At 47.1% G+C, this 20,255-nt stretch overlaps 1 protein-coding gene across 1 annotated transcript in view; it reads left to right on the forward strand.

The window, feature by feature from the left end:
- Positions 1-13,098: 13,098 nt before the first annotated feature.
- RPS6KA1 (ribosomal protein S6 kinase A1) overlaps positions 13,099-20,255 on the forward strand; it is a 53,192-nt gene continuing 46,035 nt past the window's right edge. Inside the window, exon 1 of the mRNA XM_006934428.5 lies at positions 13,099-13,164. Coding sequence (XP_006934490.1) covers positions 13,114-13,164 — 51 coding nt within the window. The 5' untranslated portion in view covers positions 13,099-13,113. The remainder of the gene's footprint in view (positions 13,165-20,255) is intronic.

Below are 20,255 nucleotides of genomic sequence, written 5' to 3' on the forward strand. Positions count from 1 at the left end.
AAGCACAAGTGGGGGAGGGGCACAGAGAAAAGGGGACAAAGGATCCAAAGTGGGCTCTGTGCTGACAGCAGAGAGCCCGATTGGGGGCTCGAACTCAGGAACTGTGAGATCATGATCTGAGCTGAAGTCAGACACTCAACCGACTGAGCTACCCAGGTGCCCCAAATTTTATTTAATTATTTTAGGTTTAAAAACAAAAATATTTGTCTGTTAAATACAGCTTTATTTTTTGGTAGGACATGGCTTTACGATATTATTGTTATGTAGCTGAAATGTACTATAGTAAATACACACCGGATTTTAAAGACTTCGTAGGAGTGGGAGAGAGCCAAAGCATAAGAGACTCTTAAAAACTGAGAACAAACTGAGGGTTGATGGGGGGTGGGGGGGGGGTGACGGGTATTGAAGAGGGCATCTTTTGGGATGAGCACTGGGTGTTGTATGGAAACCAATTTGACAATAAATTTCATATATTAAAAAAAATAAATTAATTAAAAAGAAAAAAAGACTTTGTAGGGAAAAAAAAGAACAAAATATCTCAAAGGTGCCTGGCTAGCTCAGTGGGTAGAGCATGTGACTCTTGATCTCAGAGTCGTGAAATTAAGCCAACGTTGGGCATAGAGCCTGCTTTAAAAAAATCTCAGTAATAATTTTTATATTGATTTCATGTTGCAACGATATTTTGGATACATTATGTTAAAATATATATTATTGGGGCACCTGGGTGGCTCAGTCGGTTAAGCGTTCGACTTTGGCTCAGGTCATGATCTCGCGGTCTGAGTTCAAGCCCCGCGTTGGGCTCTGTGCAGACAGCTTGGAGCCTGGAGCCTGCTTCGGATTCTGTGTCCCACCCCCCCCTCTCTGCCCCTCCCCCACTCACACTCCTGTCTCTCAAAAATAAACAAACATTAAAATATTTTTAATAAGTAAAATATATATTATTAAAATTAATTTCACCTTTTTCTTTTGACTTTTTTTAACATGGCTACTAGAAATCTCAAAATTATAAGTGGCTTGCACTGTATTTCTATCAGACACTAGTGCTATTTTATATGCATGATCTCACTATTCCATAGATTTGTTCAACAAATACTTGTTGAATAGCATATATGTGTCAGGCACTGGGCTAGGCACTGGTGATACAGCAATGAACAAAACAGACCCAAATCCCACTCTTATCAAACTTCCATGCTGGCTTGCTAATTTCTTATAACTTTGTCAGGCCCATACTATTATTATCCCATTTTATAAATGAGGAAACTGAGGGAGAGAAAAGTTAAATAACTTCTCCAAAGTCTCAGAGCAAATAAGAGGTCAAGGTGGGATCTGAATTCAAGCATTCTGAGTGCATCCACAGGTGCAACCATCCTGTACAACCATGGATACCCGGTATTGTATGGTATTAATGTATTGTAAGTTATTCAACCTGGCCTTTACCACTGCGGGCTACGTAGGAACCAAAAGAGACAAGCTTTAGGTCTGAGGTCATAAGCAGGATCAGAGATGTGCAGGGCCTGCAACTGGGTGAGGGGCAGAGAGAGAGTGGGAGACACAGAATCCGAAGCAGGCTCCAGGCTCCGAGCTGTCAAGTTCAGAAGCTGGGGGAACGGTTGTCTGGAAAGAGACCACAAACAGGGTTTGGGGGTGCGGGGTGGCCTGGCAGGCTGAGGACCCACACAAGGTAGGACAAAAGGACTGGAGAGGAGGCTGTACGTAAGGGGCAGCACAGGACGGGGCCAGGTACCAAGAAGCCGATCCTCAGAGGCCACCATTTCCAAGCCAGGCCCTGTGCTAACAAACCTTTTATATGCATCTGATCAGTCAGCTGGGTCACTCAACACACATGTACTGAGCGCCTACTGGCACCAACCTCAAGACAACAATCTTGCAAGAGCCCTAATAAGATGTTTTATTTCACCCATTTTACAGCTGAATGACATGGGGCTCAGGGAGATGAAGTGACCTAGCCTAGTCACCCGGTAAATTTGTGACAGAGCTGAATTTAAACCCGCGGTCCACTCTTATCAGCTTGGGCCTGCCTTCTGTGCCCTGACTGCCCATGTCTGGACATCCCCAGGGGCCACTGGGATGGGGCTGGGGGTAGGTCTGTCAGTAGCTCTGGCCCAGCACTGGAGATGTGGTAGGGGTTGAACCTCACTCCTGAAGATAAGGAGTTTTATGCATACCTTAGATCTGGAAAAAGAGCATTCTGGGTCTCCTAATGAAGAAAGCATTTCCATCCTGCCCGCAGAGGGGTCAACAACATGCTGGGGACGCAGCTGGTGCAGCAGGAAAATGCCAGGCTTGGGGTTTGGGCAGGCCCAGTTTCTAATCCTGGCTCTCTCCCTGACTGTATGACCTCTCTGAGGCCTGGCTTCCTCATTAATAAAATGGAGATAAGAAAGTATCCTTCCTCCTGCTCCAGGCTAGAGCAGAGAGGAAACCCCCACTCCCTGGTGATCACCACCAACCAGAGTATGAGAAACAGCAGACCCCCACTGGGCAGAGGGAGTTCAGGAAAGGAGATAATAACACTTACCTATACCCAAATAAGGTAAGTACTATTATCATCCCATTTTGCAGAAGGCAAAATTGAGGTATAGGAGGCAGCAGATCTGACTGGAACCCAAGCACTCTGGCCCTTAGGTCTATGCTTCTAACCACTGTACCACACTGTCCCTCAAGCTCTTACTTCTTCTGTGTAGTACAATATGAGCCCCCCCCACACACACACACAGGGCACCCAGAGCTTTGGCTATGAGAAGCACCCTTAATCCCCAAGGCTTCCTGCCTGCCTGGCCTCTAGGGTACAGTGAGGAGAGCAGGCTTCAGAATCGGCAGACCCAGATTTAACTCCCTGATCAGTTCTACTGATTGTGGGCAGTCACTTCTCCTCTGTGAGCTCAGTTATACCTTGTTTGTTTTTTTGTTTGTTTGTTTTAAAATTACTTTGTTTTATTTTTATATTTGAGAGAGAGACAGAGAGACAGAGAGAGTGAGCAGAGGAGGGGCAGAGAGACGGAGACAGAATCGGAAGCAGGCTCCAGGCTCTGAGTTGTCAGCACAGAGCCTGACACGGGGCTCGAACTCATGAGCAGTGAGATCATGACCTGAGCCGAAGTCAGATGCTTAACCTACTGAGCCACCCAAGCACCCCTGTTTGTTTTAAATGCTTATTTATTTATTTTTGAGAGAGAGAACATAACTGGGCAGAGAGAGAAGGAGACACAGAATCTGAAGCAGGCTCCAGGCTCTGAGCTGTCAGCACAGAGCCTGACGCAGGGCTCAAACTCACAAACTGAGAGATCGTGACCTGAGCAGAAGTCGGACTATTAACCGACTGAACCACCTGGACGCCCCTGTTTATTTATTTTTAAGTGCATCTGTACACCCAATGTGGGGCTCAAACTCACAACCCCAAGATCAAGAATTGCATGTTCTACCAACTGAGCCAGCCCAGTGTCCCAGTTCACCTATCCTTAAAATTTGGGGTATATGACCAAATACAAGGGGATAAGAGAGAGGTCTGGAAAAGTGCCCAGCACAAAAAATTCCTAGAGGACTTTCAGGGGAGCTGAAGTGAGGGGAAGAAACTCCTGAGTGAAGATGAGGGCAGGCCACCCGGGGAGAGGCTGGGAGTAAGGTGGGGAATGGGACCATCACGGCCTGGTGTCCTCGGTGGCCTGGAGTGAGCCTGAGGTGCGTGCCACACCCTGCCTCTCACTCTGGCCCCTCACAGGTCCTTGAGCATCCTCCAACACCCTGGACTGATCAGTGTATCTGAAACCCATGTCCCTTGCCTCTGCCTGTGGCCCCAGTAGTCAACCACTCATCAGACTCAGAACCTTGGCGGCCTTCAAATCACTCCTCCCCATCCAGGCCGTGTCCCCCACAGCTTTCAAAATCCATTTCCAGGGCATCCTCCTCCAGGAAGCCCTCCCTGATGCCCTCACCAGGTGTGACCTGCCCATAGCACGGCTCACAGCTTGTCTCACTCCAGAGTCAAACAGACATTCACACGCCCCCAAGGCTGCAGAGCTCGGGGGCAGGCCCAGGGCCCAGCGCCAAGCAAAGGCTCAGGGACGGCTTCATTCAACGGAAGCCCTACCAGGCCCTGAGACCTATCACTTTCTCTCTCAGGACTTCTGTCCCTCGCCCGTGCACAGGCTGTATCCTCTCCCTCCCAGGTCACATACCTTGCCCATGGTCTCCCCTTCAACCTCTCTGTCCCACCATCTCGGCAAGATGACACCTGTTTTCATCTGGTTCTTTCAATAATTATTCGTACAGCAGGTGACTATAGTTAACGATAATGTACTGTACATTTGAAAGTTGCCAAGAGAGTACATGGTAAAAGTTGTCATCACAAAAAAATAAAACAAAACTGTAACGGTTGTGGTGATGGGTGTTAATTAGACTTATTGTGATCATTTTTTCTTTTTTATGTTTACTTATTTTGAGAGAGAGAGAGTCAAAGTACGAATGGGGGAAGGGCAGAGAGGGAGGGAGACACAGAATCGGAAGCAGGCTTCTGGCTCTGAACTGTCAGCACACAGCCCAGTGCGGGGCTCAAACTCACGAACTGTGAGATCACGACCTGAGCCGAAGTCAGACACTTAACCGAGCCACCCAGGTGCCCCGATCATTTTGTAATATATATATAAGTATGGAATCATTATGTTGTACACTTTAAAACCAATCCGACGTTCTAATCGATTGTATCTCAATAAAACACCAGAACAATTTTTTTAAAAATTTGCCCAGCCCACTTCTGCATGCCAGGCCCAGTCCTAGTGCTAGGGACACAATGACAAGCGAAAGAGGCAGATTCCCTCCCTTGCAAACTCACCCTCTGTGGGGGAATCTGACATTAAACAGGATCCCACCAATGGCCACAATTGCAGACTGAGGTAAGAGTCTGCAGAAAAAGAATATGGTTGAAGGATCAGACTGGGGCCAAGGGGGATGGGGAGAAGGGGGAGGGGGGAGGGGCAGGTGAGGAGTGGCCAGAAGAGGCGAGGCTGGGGAGAGGATGTGTCAGGCAGCAGCAGGAGTGATCAGAGTAGAAAGGGTGTAAAGGAAAACAGGCCGGAAGGGGAAGGTGCATGGTGACACTGGTCCTGTGTGCAGGTAGAGACCCACTCTCACCCGGTCATTCCCCTGCTCCCACATCTTCTGTGGCTCCCTTTGGCCACACACTGCACAGCCCATAGTTGGCCTCCAAGGTCTACACTAGCAGGAGAAACCTGCTAGTCCTCATCTCCTCCCTTCCTCACCTCCCCCTCACCCCACCGTGTCCATTTACAAACATTTTATAAAGTGTCTCTGGTAGCTAGGGACATTGGTAAGCTCTGGACATGCACACAGCAGGGCACAAAACAGACACGGTGTCTCCCCTCATGGCACCTGTCCCAAATGGCTCCTTCCAGCCCTATAGCCATCACCATTGCAAACCACCCTGCATTCACCTTGATCTTCACGGTGGCTTCCTCGCCTGCGCCGACTGCACACGTGTTCCTGGATGGCCTCTTCTCTTCACAGGAACGAGGGAAGTAGTTTGAAGACACAAATCTGTGTTTCTTAAGTCTGAGTCCTCCTGCCTGCTGTGTTCATCTTGGCCTCAGGTTTGTTTCCCTCGGTAGCTTTCACAGTCTGTAATTATTAACCTGCTTACTGGTTTAGGAAAAATGGAAGCTCTGAAAATTATGGCAGATTGAACATGTGGACCTAATGTCATCATGCCCTCCCAAAACCCCGCCAAAACTACAGTAAAGAGATTTTGTTTAAGGCACAAACTCACTAAGACGAGGAGAATGAGGGAAGAGACCAGAGCATAGCATCGGGAAGTTGGAAAACAGATGGTTGGGGAATAACTACACAGCAAATGCAAGGAAATCTTAGCCTACGCTGGATGTGGGGAAGAAGGATCACAGACACCCCCCCATACACACAGGTACCTGTTTAAATATAGCGGGGTATGAAATAAAAAGAGTTTGGAAACCGTTTTAAGATCAGAATTGTCAAAACCACAGTGGGGTACCACCTCACACGTGTCAGAATGGCTAAAATCAACAACACAGGAAACAACAGATGTTGGTGAGGATGTGGAGAAAGGAGAACCCTCTTACACTGTTGGTGGGAATGCAAACTGGTAGAGATACTCCGAGAAACAGTATGGAGTTTCCTCAAAAAGTTAAAGATAGAACTACCCTACGACCCAGCAATTGTACTACTAGGTATTTACAAAAGGATACAAAAATGCTGATTTGAAGGGGCAAATGCACCCCAATGTTTATAGCAGCGTTATCTACCATAGTCAAATTATGTTAAGAGCCCAAATGTCCAGCAACTGGTAAATGGACAAAGAAGATGTGGTATATATATATATATATATATATATATATATATACACACACACACAATGGAATGTTACTCATCCATCAAAGAATGAAATCCTGCCATTTGCAACGACGTGGATGGAGCTAGAGTATATTATGCTAAGCGAAATAAGTGTGCCAGAGAAGGACAAATATATGACTTCACTTATATGTGGAATTTAAGAAACAAAACAGAGGAACATGGGGAAGGGGGAGAAAAGAGGGGAGGAAAGCAAACCATAAGTGACTCATAAAACTATAGAGGGCAAACTGAGGGCTACTGGAAGGGAGGTGGGTGGGGGGTGGGCTAAATGGGTGATGGGCATTAAGGAGGGCACTTGTGATGAGCACTAGGTGTTATATGCAAGTGATGCAAGTGTTATATGCAAGGTGTTATATGCACTGAATTCTACACCGGAAACCACTCCTACCATATATATTAATAAACTAGAATTTAAATTAAAAGTTGGAAAAAAAAAAGATCAGAATTGTCAGGTTCCTTCCCGAATCCTGGCAGAAGACTGGAGGTTTACTCTGGAAAGGATGAAAAAGGTTCACCGGAATGGGGAAACCGCAGGTGCAGGGGAGGGCGGGAGCGTCCTCCCCAAGTCAGGCGGTGACATGAATGTATATGCTGTGAATGCTGGACACCCCCCAACCCTGTTTCCCAGCTGGCCCCCCCAGAAAGCTGGCAGCCAAGACTTTGCTCTCCAGGCAGGGGATCAGAAAAAGTTTTCTCAAAGGTAATCTGACCAGGCCAAAAAGACCTACTGTTAATATCTTCAGAGAGAGAAGAGAATATCGTGCATCCATGAAGCAAGAGCAGGATGTTATTTAAAAAGAACAGGGGTGCCTGGGTGGCTCAGTTGGTTAAGTGTCTCACTTCAGCTCAGGTCATGATCTCACAGCTTGTGAGTTCAAGCCCCACATCGGGCTCTGTGCTGACAGCTGGGAGCTAGGAGCTAGGAGCTTGGAGCCTGGAGCCTGTTTGGGATTCTGTGTCTCCCTCTCTCTCTCTGCCCCTCCCCTGCTTGTGCTCTGCGTGTGTGCGTCTCTCTCAAAAAAAAAAAAAAATGAATAAACATAAAAAGAAAAAAGAAAAGAAAGATATCTCCAAAGTGCTCAGTGCATGGATGAAAACAGAGCAGTATCAAGATACTGTTGTGACCTGTCAGAACCCTGGAGAAAAAAAGAAGATCCTACACCTTCCAAAGTGGAAAAGACATTCCATACAAAGCACCAGGAATCAGGATGCCTTTGAACTTCTCAGTAACAACACTTAAAGAATTTTTTATCTCCAACTAGAATTTTTTATAATAGTGATAGCAAAACTCCTATAGTACTTATTATGTATTAGGTCCTGTTCTAAAGGTTTTTTTTTTTTTTTTTTTAAGTTTATTTATTTTGAGAGAGCAAGCGAGAAAGCACGAGTTGGGGAGGGACAGAGAGAGAATCCCAAGCAGGCTCTGTGCTGTCAGTGCAGAGGCCAACATGAGGCTCGAGCCCACGAACCGTGAGATTACCACCTGAGCCAAAATCAAAAGTCAGACACTTAACCGACTGAGCCACCCAGGCGCCCCTAAGAGTTGTTTTTTTTTTTTAAATATATTCGTACCCAGCCATATTATTAAGGGTGAAAGTAAAATGAAGGTATTTGCAAATATACAAGGTCCCAAGAAGTGACATTTCTTTCTTTCCTAAGAAACTACTGGAACGGGTGTTCCAGCAAGAGGATGGAGTAAATCAAGAAAGAAGTGATTGCAGGAGAACCCAACATAGGTGTGAGGTGAGCCCAGTCCCTGGGATGATTGTGAAGATCCCAGGATCAGAGGAGAACTTCCTGAGAATCTCCTATACCCTAAGCTCCAGGTTCCTGCACTTCCCTGGGGCCCTGTGAGGGTTGGGGGTTGTAGAGTGTTCTGGGTGGTCAGAAGCCAAGCTGTAAGCAGAAAGCATTTCTGCTAGATTGCCTGATGAGATCTCAGAAGAAAAGGTCCCGAGTGTCTAAGGGATTCAAAGCTCCGGGGATTTATTGGTTTATCTTATCAATCTAAATAAATAAATTATACCTAATTTTGTATTCTTGTTTTCAAAGAGTCCCCAGCTTGCAGAAGCTTTAAAACTTGAAACCCTACAAATTCCAGATCTTTCCCTGCCCAGAGTGCTAACTGTTCGCCAGGTGTAAAGACAAAACACTCCAGATTGGAACAGAAAGTTCCAGGAAGACTTCAAGAGAAGTTTCCTCAAGGAGATGGACTTAACAGAATACATGAAGTGGTAGATAGAGACAGAGATGTGTCCCCAGAGGCCACTTCAAGGAAGGGCTTGCTGCCCAGCAGCAGGAGGTCTGGACAGCAGACTACTCCCAACTGTCAACTCCTTCAGGGTCAGCCCCAGATGCAGAGTAGCCTTGCCCAAGACAGCATTCTTCCCTGGGGCAGCCCCCACGATGTGACTGAGCCACACAGGGTCTAAGGGCCTGACCATTTCAGCCGGGCTTGGGACACTCTGATGGGCAACACTTGCTCCAAAGCTCCTTGCCAGTTTGGGGGAGGCTTTACCAGGCCTCACCAAAGTCCCACATATCCCTCTGCCCAATCCTGCTTCCGCCCACTTCCTTTCCCAGCTGTTGATCCCAAATAAACATCTCTATCTCCCCGTCCGCCCCCAGAGATACCAACCTGAGGCACCTGATGTGTGTGAACATTTTGGGAAGAGATTTAGATAACTGGTGGAGAGTGGGATACATAAAAACTTAAGCAAGTGACAAAACAGGACAATTATTAACTGGGGAGAACAGCAAGTTGTACAAAAAGGGAAAGTAATCATAGCTTACATACACTAACGTACACAGGGATTACTGAACCAACCAAAATGTTGGCCGTTTGGGGAGGTGGGATTATGTGTATGGTGAGGCACGTGATGGCGAAAGAGTTAAAACTTTATCTTCCTTGGTAGAAAATCAAGAGATAGTGCTTTAAAACTGAAACATCAAAAAAAGGCAAAACAAGCATGCTACTTAAGAGATAATGGAGATAAATGTAAAATACAGTCAGCTGAAAGAATTGAAAATAGGTGCCTCAGGGAAAGTAGAAATGGGGGAAAAGTGTGATGGGCTGCCTTCTGTTTTCATAGAAAACCTTATTAATACTTGTTAACCTCTTTAAACCATGTGTATGTCTAATTTTTGCTTAAAAAAGAATATGGGGGGGGGGCGGGCCCCTGGGTGGCTCAGTTACTTAAGCCTCTGACTTGATCTCGGCTCAGGTTGTGATCTCACAATCCATGAGTTCGAGTCCCATGTTGGGCTCTGTGCTGACAGCTCAGAGCCTAGAGCTTGCTTTGGATGCTGTGTCTCCCTCTCTGTCCCTCCCCCACTTGCGCTGTCTCTCTCTCAGAAATAAATAAACATTAAAAAATTGTTTTTAAAAAGCCAAGACTCAGAAATTTAAACGTTAGCTAGCTGTGTGACTTTGGACAAATTACTTGACCTCTCTGAACCCCAAACTCCTCATCTGTTAAGTAGGCACGTCTGTTAAATAGCTTAGCCTTAGAGGGCTGTGGTGAGATTTTAATGTCCTCATGCATATACAAGTACTCAGTAAGTGCAGAGCACACAGCAAGCCCTCCTTAAATGTTACCTGTTCATTTTCGTGAGAATGGAGAGCCACGAATTTGAGAGGGCTTTCTCTAATTATTTTTTTAATGTTTATTTATTTTGTGAAGGAGAGAGAGAGCACACAAGAGCAGGGGAGGAGCAGAGAGAGTAAGAGAGCGAATCCCAAGCAGGCTTCTACCGGCAGCACAGAGAGCTCCACGCTGGGCTGTTTCACAAACCCTGAGCTCATGACCTGACCCAAGATCAAGGGTCGGAGGCTTAACCGAATGAGCCACGGAGGCGCCCCTCTACTTATTTTAATGATTTATTTTTGTGTGTCTTTCACATAGCAGGCGCTTAGGAAAAGCTGGTTGGTTGTTGGTGGCATTGCTGCCTTTGGGAGGGATCCTGCTCTTGCTCACAAATACTCGGTGAGCAGGATGGGGGCGGGCTCGGGGTATCCACACCCAAGTCCCACGAGGTCCTGATCCGGATTCACAGTGGCCGAAAGAAGGACGGCCAAGGCAACCTCAACCCCATTCCCAGAAACCGGTTCGAGACGGGCGGGGTGTCGAAAGCCGGTCTCCCCCGACGGCGGCCTGCTCCTTGGTCAGCAGGGTCTGTTTTCTCAGCCTGGAGTCTTCTCCGCGTGCTAGGCGGGCGCTGCTCCCTGCGGCCACACGGTGGCAGCGCAGAGCCGAGCTCCTCCATACCTGGGAGGCGCTGGAGAGGCAGCGCCCCATCAGTTGGGCCTCCTGGGCCCGATTCCCCAATCCCGCCAGGGCAGGTCACCGCATTCACGATGAGAGAGCCGCTGGGCCTGAGCTCACGTCTATACCTCCCTTAGGGCTCTGGGTTCCATATCCTTGATCGGACATTCCCAGCTCACGTGACTCGCCCTCCACCCTGACCCGCGTTCCGGGGTCCGCCCCGCCTCGCTGCCAGCTCGCTCAGCGCACCTGGCGGGGACCAAGCCAATCCATGCTCAGACCCGGGCCCCGTGCCTGCCGGGCCCAACTGAGCCGGCCGGAGGAAAGGAGGTGGGCGTGGGCTCGAGCTCTGCGGCCCTCACCGCCCTGACCTCGGTCAACTCCACCCTCTGCTTCCGCCTCGGGCATGCATAGTCTCCGAGCTTCTCAGAACGCCCTCCTTCTCAACCAGCCGAACGGGGGCTCTGAGGACTGACAGACACAAGGACTGACTTCCAAAGGGGTCGCCTTGCAGGCCAGAGAACCTGACGGAGCACGCGCGGGCACGTGGAGGGGCGGGGCCTTGGTAGGGGGCGGGGTCTCGGGGCGGGATCCGCGGGCTTAGGTTCCAGCGGACCTCGGAGTCCGCGAGGCGCGCGCGCGGAGTGCCGGGAGCGGGAACTATGCGGAAATGAGGCGTGGGGTTGTGGGGGGAGGTGCAGGACTGGGGGGCGGGGCAGAGGTCTGCCCCGGGCGGGGCGGGCACCCGTGGTGATTTGAGGGAGCGCGCGGTCGAGTAGAACTGGGAGGTGAATGGGCTGGCGGTGGGGTTGGACTGGACTTGGGGCCCAAATGCAAGAAGGGCCAGAAGGGGGAGTGGAGGAGGCAGGAACCCCACCCACTTTCCGGGCCGGGTTCTTGGAAACAGCCAGGATGTCCTGGGACTCAATCTGGGGGCTAGATCTGGAGGCGAGGGTTTTATAGAGCCCGCTGATAAGGGCCCCCCGGTGTGTCATCGCACTCATTTCCCCTGCATTCCAGGAACTGCTCAGGCATGTCCCCCAAGTGTTTGAGGACTTAACGGCTCCCTCCCTTCACACGCTGAGGGGCGGGCCCTACCCTGAGAACCCAGCGACGCCCAGCTGTACCTTCAGAGCCCTCCCCCTTCTTCAATTTCAACAAGATTCAGGGAGGACGGAAGTCTCCGGGGCCACAAGCCCCAGGGCCTTCTCTTCTCCCAGACTTCTTCACGGCTCCCGCAAATCTTACCCCCCATAGCGGAGGTATTGAGCGGTCCCCATCGGGAGGAAGGAAGGAGCAACCTGGCTCCTTTCGGTTGCAGCCCTTGCAAAAGAGGACTTTGGCTAGGGTGGACTTTGAGGGCTGAAGACAGGGTGCTGCCGTTAACCCCTTCTTGCCAACCGAGTAGTGGCTGGAGCTCACCGCACAGAGAGAGGACTGCGGTGCGGAGAGTCTTGGAGTCACGTCCACGACGACGGTCTGGAAATCCGGGAAATCATGACTCGAGCCAAAGTCTGACCCTTAACCGAATGAGCCAACCAGGCGCCCTATGTTAATAATAATCTTGATGGTGTTTTATAAGTTACAAATATGTGCTCATTTAAAATTTTTTAAAAATATGGGGTGCCTGAGTGGCTCAGTCGGTTAAGCATCCGACTTGGGTTCAAGTCATGATCTCGCGGTCTTTGAGTTCAAGCCCCGCATAGGGCTCTGTGCTGACAGCTCAGAACCTGGAGCCTGCTTCCGATCCTGTGTCTTCCTCTCTCTGCCCCTGCCCAGCTCACGCTCTGTCTCCCCTCTGGAAAATACATAAATATTAAAGTAAGTAAAAGTTAAATTTTTAAAAAGTAGCGATAAAGGCAAAAAAAAATAGTGATAAAGATAAAATGAAGTTCCCCATATTCCTACCAGGTAGAAATAACGCCTTTACTTTGTAAGCTACACTTTACAGAGAAATTACTATATGCCAGATACCATGTGAGTAATTCACAGAACAGCAGTCTGAGGGTTGCAGAAATATCTCCAGTGAGGCTTTCCCGAGGTCACACAGCTACGAAGCAGCAGAGCCAGGACCTGGGCCCAACTTTATCTGGTTCCAAGGCTCTGCTGGTCTCTGTTCACATTTGGGTGAATTTCCTTCCAACCTTTTTTCTATGCAACAGGACAAAAATAGTTGCATGTAAATATTCATGGCTTTTCCTCCTTCCCAGACTTAGTTCTAAGGAGTCTTTGTAAGGAGGGCAGAGAGAGGAACAGACCTAAGCAAAAGAGTGGAGCAACCTCGTGAAATTTCCTCCCATCCCACTGAGGAAAAGCTGCTCCTGGGAGATGGGAAGGGAGTGAGCTGGCAGAATTTGGGTGGTCAGGAATGTGGAAAAAAGAAAAAGGAAGAAAGAAGAGGTTTGGGGAGCTACTCTGATAGCGTGGAATGTTGAGGAAGAGAGATTTTGGAGATTCTGAAAGGCTGTCTTGCTGTGAGGTATGTGATGTGTAATTCCTTTGCAATGTCCTCTGCAGACCTTTGGTGAAGACTTTTGTTTTCTGACTGCTTTTTGGAGTTGGATCAATTTCTTTTGGGTGAGGAGGGAACAATCAAGTCCAGCTTTATTTGGGTTCACATGCATTTTGTATGATATTTTTTTCTTTTACAAAAATGGAATAGCATGTCTGCCCTTGCTCTCTGTGTGCCCTCCACTTGGAATGCCCCGCCTCTCCCCTTTCTCCATTCCCTTCATTCTCTAAGGCCCACCCCTTTGCAAGTCCCTCATTATAGCCAAAGTCTGGACAGGTGACCGGCCCCCCTACGGATGACCTGGTGGGTAGGCCATGTTAAGTGGTAATTTTGCCACCACTGGAATCTTTTTTATTGTAAGAAACTGTGCTGGATTGGTGGTTTTCTAAATCTCTTGGTGTCGACCAAAGTACGGTGCACCAGTTCTCAACCCCAAGACAGCAGAGTACTGTGCACCTGTTATGAATCCCAGGGGAGAACTCTAAACCCTCTAACCCATTGAGTCTTGGTATTTGAGTCACCAAAGTAAACGCATGCAGTCAAGCATTGGATGGAACAATGCTTCACTCACATAGCGAAGAGCTAGAGTGAGATCACCTTCAATCTGGGGCATTAGTCCCGTATGGCCAGCGGATCTCTCCCAGCGGTGGACACAGGGCAATTTGCCTATGCTCACTCTTCTCATGCAGTGGTGGAAGGGGCTTGGCCCCTTCCAGAGAATAGACAGAGCAGTGCAGTTGGCCAGTCGCCATATGATGTGCACACTATAAGAAGAGAAAAAGAATATTCACTGCCCTTAAGACAAGGAAAGATTATCCCACACAAGGTGATAAACCCAGAACAAGCTGTGTGGGCTCTTTATCTCTTAGGAAGTGTTCCAGTCCTATGGCCCATTCTTATGGAGCCTGAGTGGGGATCGAAAGACTGCAGGCAAGAGGTTGCCTTTCTCAATACTTGGCTAGCATGACTGTTGTTTCTCTCTCTGCTTTGGCTGCTAAAAAGCTCAGAACTTCTCTATTTCTTCATCTGTCTTTTCTCTTTGTCCCAATTTTCTTAATTATTTGCTTTTAGCCTTTAAAAAACCTCTCTATTATGGAACACTTCAAACATACATAAAAATAGAATAAAATGAATTGTTATGTACCTATCACCCATCTTCAGTAATTATCAATATCTTGCCAGTTTTGTTTCAATTACCTCCTCGCTTTTCCCTCTCTCTGGAGTATTATAAAGCAAATCCCAAACATCATATCACTTCACCCAAATTATTTTAGCATGTATCTTTAACAGTAGGGCTTTTGCAAACATAACTATCATAGCTAACAAAGCTAATATGAATTCCCTAAAGTCACTTAATGCCTAGTTCATATTCAAACTTTAATAGTTGATTTGTTCCAATCAGGATTCAAATAAGGTTCACACATTCCATTTTTTGCTTGTTTGTTTTTTGCGTTAAAAAAAATTTTTTTTTAATGTTTATTTTTTGAGAGAGAGAGACAGAACATAGTGGGGGGGGGGGCGGGCAGAGAGAGGGAGACACAGAATCCAAAGCAGGCTCCAGGCTCTGAGCTGTCAGCACAGAGCCCGATGCAGGGCTCGAATTCATGAACCGTGAGATCATGACCAGAGCTGAAGTTGGACACTCAACCAACTGAGCCACCCAGGTGCCCCTCACACTTCATTTGCTGATATATATCTCTGAAGTAACTTTTAATCAGCAACAGTTCCACCTTTCTTTCCCTTTTTTTTAAAAAAAATGCTATTTATTTGTAAAAACAAACAAACAAACAAACAAACAAAAAAACCCCAGCGCATTTGTCCCATAATGTTTCCCAAGTCACAGAAGATTTGGCTGATTGCTTCCTGATGGTATAGTTTAACTTGTTCTTCTGTCACTTGTATTCCAGTAAACTAACAGTTAGCTCTAGTGGCTTGATTATATTAGGTTTAATGGTTTGGGCAGGAATAACTTATTGGCAATGGTGGTGTGTACTTATTACATTTAAAAGTTTTTTTTAACGTTTATTCATTTTTGAGAGATGGAGAGAGACAGAGCACGAGTGGGGGCAGGGTAAAAAGAGAGGGAGACACAGAATCCAAGCAGGCTCCAGGCTCTGAGCTGTCAGCACAGAGCCCGACGCAGGGCTCAAACCCATGGACAGGGATATAATGACCTGAGCTGAAGTCGGATGCTTAACTGATTGAGCACCCAGGCACCCTTGTGCTGTGTACTTATTATTAAGGCACATCTGGAGGCACATAATGTTTAGTTAAAACGTTGTTACTGACTGATCTGTCAATCAGGGCTCTTGGCCTGCTCTCTTCATTACAAAATTCCCCATCAACGTCTAATCTATTAGTTTCAGCATCCACTCATGATCCAGCATTTCATTAAATGGTACAAAGAGGTAATTTTATTTTTAAAATATATTTTTAAAGCTTTTGTTTGTTTATTTATTTATTTATTTATTTATTTAAATCAACATTTATTTATTTTTGGGACAGAGAGAGACAGAGCATGAACGGGGGAGGGGCAGAGAGAGGGAGACACAGAATCGGAAACAGGCTCCAGGCTCCGAGCCATCAACCCAGAGCCTGACGCGGGGCTCGAACTCCCGGACCGCGAGATCGTGACCTGGCTGAAGTCGGACGCTTAACCGACTGCGCCACCCAGGCGCCCCAAGCTTTTGTTTATTTTTAAGTAATCTCTACTAGACCCAATGTGGGGCTTAAACTCACCACCGCAAGATTAAGAGTTGCATGCTCTGCCCCACCTCCCGAGCCAGCCAGGTGCCCCCAAAAGGTAATTTTCTAAGTCTGTCATTCCTTTTTGCATTCATTACTTGGAATTCTTCCCTAAAGAAATTTTCTTCATTCATTATTTGATATTCCTGAAATACAGTTTATACAAGACAGGATAAATGCTTGGTTTCTCTTATGTATGTTTATAATTTGCCTGAACTCCTTTGTCGAACAAAGTGGGGGAAAAAAGGCAGGCAGAACAGTGGCGTGGAAAGAGCCCAGGCCTTGGACTCCGACAGCATCATGATTCCATCACTTGTTAACCTGTGTGACCTTGGGCAATCCCTCTGAGTCTCGGTTTCCTTAATTGCAAACTGGGGATTCTGATCTCTAACTTCTCCACATCTTTAGTAGAATCATTTCCAGGCCTAGATCAAGCAACTCCTTGTACCGGAAGTAAAATGTATTCATTGTAGGAGGCTTGGAGGATGCAGATAAACACAAAGAAGGGAACATAAGCCTTGTGAAAAGCATCTAACACATGCCTGGCATATAGCAGGTCTTTTTGGGTTTGTTTTTTTTTTTTAATTTTTTTTTTTTCAACGTTCATTTATTTTTGGGACAGAGAGAGACAGAGCATGAACGGGGGAGGGGCAGAGAGAGAGGGAGACACAGAATCGGAAACAGGCTCCAGGCTCTGAGCCATCAGCCCAGAGCCCGACGCGGGGCTCAAACTCACGAACCGCGAGATCGTGACCTGGCTGAAGTCGGACGCTTAACCGACTGCGCCACCCAGGCGCCCCTGGTTTTTTTTTTTTTAACTTTTAAAAAAATATTTATTTTTGAAGGAGAGACAGAACGTGAACAGGGGAGGGGCAGAGAGAGAAAGAGGGAGCTACAGAATCCAAAGCAGGCTCCAGGCCCTGAGCTGTCAGCACAGAGCCTGACACAAGGCTGGAATCCACGAACTGTGAGATCATGACCTGAACTGAAGTTGGATGCTCAACTGACTGAGCCACCCAGGCGCCCCAGCAGGTCTTTTTTTTTTTTTTTTTAAAGGTTTAATTAAAAGAAAATTTTAAAGTAAACTCTATGTCCAATGTGAGGCTCGAACCCATGACCCCAAGATCAAGAGTTGCATGCTCTACCAACTGAGCCAATCAGGTGCCCCCATATAGCAGGTGTTTTTGACGACTCGGCTTGCTTCTCAGGGGCTCCGTGGTAACATCCGCTTGGAAGAGAGTAAATTTAGTCAGGGTGATTACAGCCTCAGCCCAAGAAAATCTCAGCAAGAGTGAGAGAGGGGGCTGCAGGGAGGGAGCAGGAAGTAAGTTCCTCTAGTCTTATGTCAAGAGCTAGTGAACTGAAGTTAGGCAGGTCTGCCACAAACTTGCAGTGAGATCCTGAGAAAGTCACTTGACCTCCCAAGCCACAGTTTCTCTTCTGCAAGATGGACATTATCAAGGTCAACCTGCCAGAGTTGCTGGGAGTCGTGTGTGTGGACATGGGCACGCCCACCTCAGTGCCAGCCATTGGGAGGTGCTCAGGGAAGGAGTGGTAGCCGGATCTGAGTCTCGGAGCTCCCTTTCCGAACTTCCCTTAAATGTAAAGTCACTCACGAATTGTCTCCTGTCACTGAGGGGCTGTGTGAGGCGTGGCTTGGAGCCCAGCTTTGTCCTAACAGTGCAATGTTGAGTTGGGTAAGCCTCTTCCTCTCTGGAGCCTGGATTCCTCCACTTGTGAAATGGCTAGATCAGGGGTCCCACTCCAGATGTCCCCAGGAGCAGGCTGGTAAACAGAGAGTAAAGTGGGCGAGAAGCTGAGACAATAGGGTTTGGTGGGGGCTGTGGCTATCTAATGAGCTTGCCTTATTTCAGAAGGGCTGCCACTCCCCCTGCTGATGGTTACAAAACACGAATGTGAGCCCAGGTTGCCAGACTTTTAAAAAGGCTGGACAGCTATATTTTTAACTTTAAATTAAAGCTATGGCAAGTTATTGGAGTTATTCAGCAACCTGGGTGGACCAAACAGAGATGTAAAGCAGGGTTAAGAACATGGGCTCTATGGTAAGAGATGTTCGTGTGCCAGTCCCACCATTTAATATCTGTGTGTCCTTGAACAAATCATTTAGCCTCTCTGTGCCTCACTTTTCTTATCCATAAGATGGGGAGGGTTATTGCACCGTCTTCACTCAATTGCGGTGAGGGCGAGATGAGCAAAGATGGGAATAGGGTACAGTTAATGAGGAATCACCTTGGGTACAAACTTTAAGGGGGACACCAAAAAAAACTCAACAATTAAGAGACCCAATATCTTAAAAAAATTGTTTTTAATGTTTATTTTTGAGAGAAAGAGAGACAGAGCTCAAGCGGGGAAGGGGCAGAGAGAGAGGGAGACACAGAATTGGAAGCAGGCTCCAGGCTCTGAGCTGTCAGCCCAGAGCCTGATGTGGGGCTCGAACTCACGAACCATGAGATCATGACCTGAGCCAATGTCGGACACTCAACCAACTAAGCCACCCAGGCACCCCATCCTGTCTTCATTTTTAAAGTGAGATGGCACACAAGGAGAAAACCTATCCCACCGCCAGGCCCAGTGGTTCAAGGGTAAGAGACAGCAAGCATTTGACTTTGTTCACTGACATATTACCAGCACCTACAATGGTGCCTCACATGTGGTAGGATATTAATACATGTTTGTTGAATCACACACACACACACACACACACACACACACACACACACACAAAGAAGGGGATGATACATGTCAAACCTTAGAACAGGGCCTGGCACCAAGTAGGTGCTCAGTAAAATAATAATGATGATTATGGTTGAGAAGATGATGTCATTGTCTGTGGGTCTTGTCCTGTCTTCAGGTCAGTGGTAAAGCTTGTGTATCTGACAGGCAGAATGGATCGTTTTTTAACCCCAACATGACAGAATTATCTTCAATAATAATCATGAAATAAAACAAATAATAGGGGCGCCTGGGTGGCTCAGTCAGTTAAGCAGCCGACTTCAGCTCAGGATATGATCTCCCAGTTCATGGGTTTGAGCCCTGCTTCAGGCTCTGTGCTGACAGTTCAGAGCCTGGAGTCTGCTTCCACTTTTGTGTCTCCTTCTCCCTCTCTGCCCCTTCCCCACTCGAGCACTGTCTCTCTCTCTCTCTCTCAAAAATAAATAAAACATGAAGAAAAATTAAAACAAAACAAACAATAATGACCAGAAAAGAAACACAGTAAAAATTTCCTTTTATGGACTTCGTATTACACACTCAGACTGATGAAGACTTAAAAAATAAATAAATAAAAATTACAACACAAAAGAGAAAAAAAGTAATGGACCAATAGTTTTTAGGTACAGAAAGTTTTTTTGTTTTTTACAAAAAGGAACATGCACACACATTGCCCATGAAGTGCCTCCAAAGGAGGCAGCCGGGCAGGGTTCAGAGGAGGATTTGCACAGAGCGAGAGAATTGTGGTCCCTCGAGTTTCGTTCCTTTGTTTTTACAATCGCTATACCACCACTGTTGGCTTCACATCTGCTGTTTGCACACAGGGATGGGGGGCTCCTGAGGTGAGCCCCAATGACTCTGACCTGCTATGAACTTGCCAATTGAAGGCATATGTTGGGGCCCAGTTGTGTAGTTGGGAGCTCTCCAACTTAGCCTTCACGTAATATAGATTATTTCTCAAAGATGAGGTAACGTAAATGTACTAATCTGAAGCCTACATATATATTATACTCTTAAAACTCGTAATAAGCACAGCAATTATTTAGAACTTAGACTGACAGAAAGATCTCTTCAGGAGGGAGGATTTTATCACCAATGTTGTGTAGAGTTGCCAAGGCATGGTGATAGCAATAAAAAGCAGACCTACCCGGTTTCATTAATGTTTTTAAATTCTTCACAGACAATGCACGCCTTATTTCTTGCACATGGAAGATTCGCCACCACCCTAACCTGATTCACCTCAGCCCCAGGCCACCAGTTTTCCATGTCTCGCTAAGACAGTCCCAAAGGCCCTTGCAAAGCTGACACTCCACTACTTTCTAATTCTGGATCTGCAAGCTATTTCAAGCTGTGTGACCCTGGGTAATTCAGGTAATTTCTCTAAGTCTCAGTTTCCTCCTCTGTGACATGGGAATAACCCCAACCTGTGACTTACCCTCTTGTAAGAGCTCCATGAGGGAGGGTGGAAGAAGCCTTTTTATAAAAGGGGAGGCACTGCACATAGGTGGCAGGTGGACCCGTGGCAGGCCTTGATGACAAAGGCGATGACATTCCTCTGAAGTTATGCAGAAGTCGTTCTTACA

Source organism: Felis catus, chromosome C1 (genome assembly GCF_018350175.1).
Source record: "Felis catus isolate Fca126 chromosome C1, F.catus_Fca126_mat1.0, whole genome shotgun sequence".
Classification (NCBI taxonomy): domain Eukaryota; kingdom Metazoa; phylum Chordata; class Mammalia; order Carnivora; family Felidae; genus Felis; species Felis catus.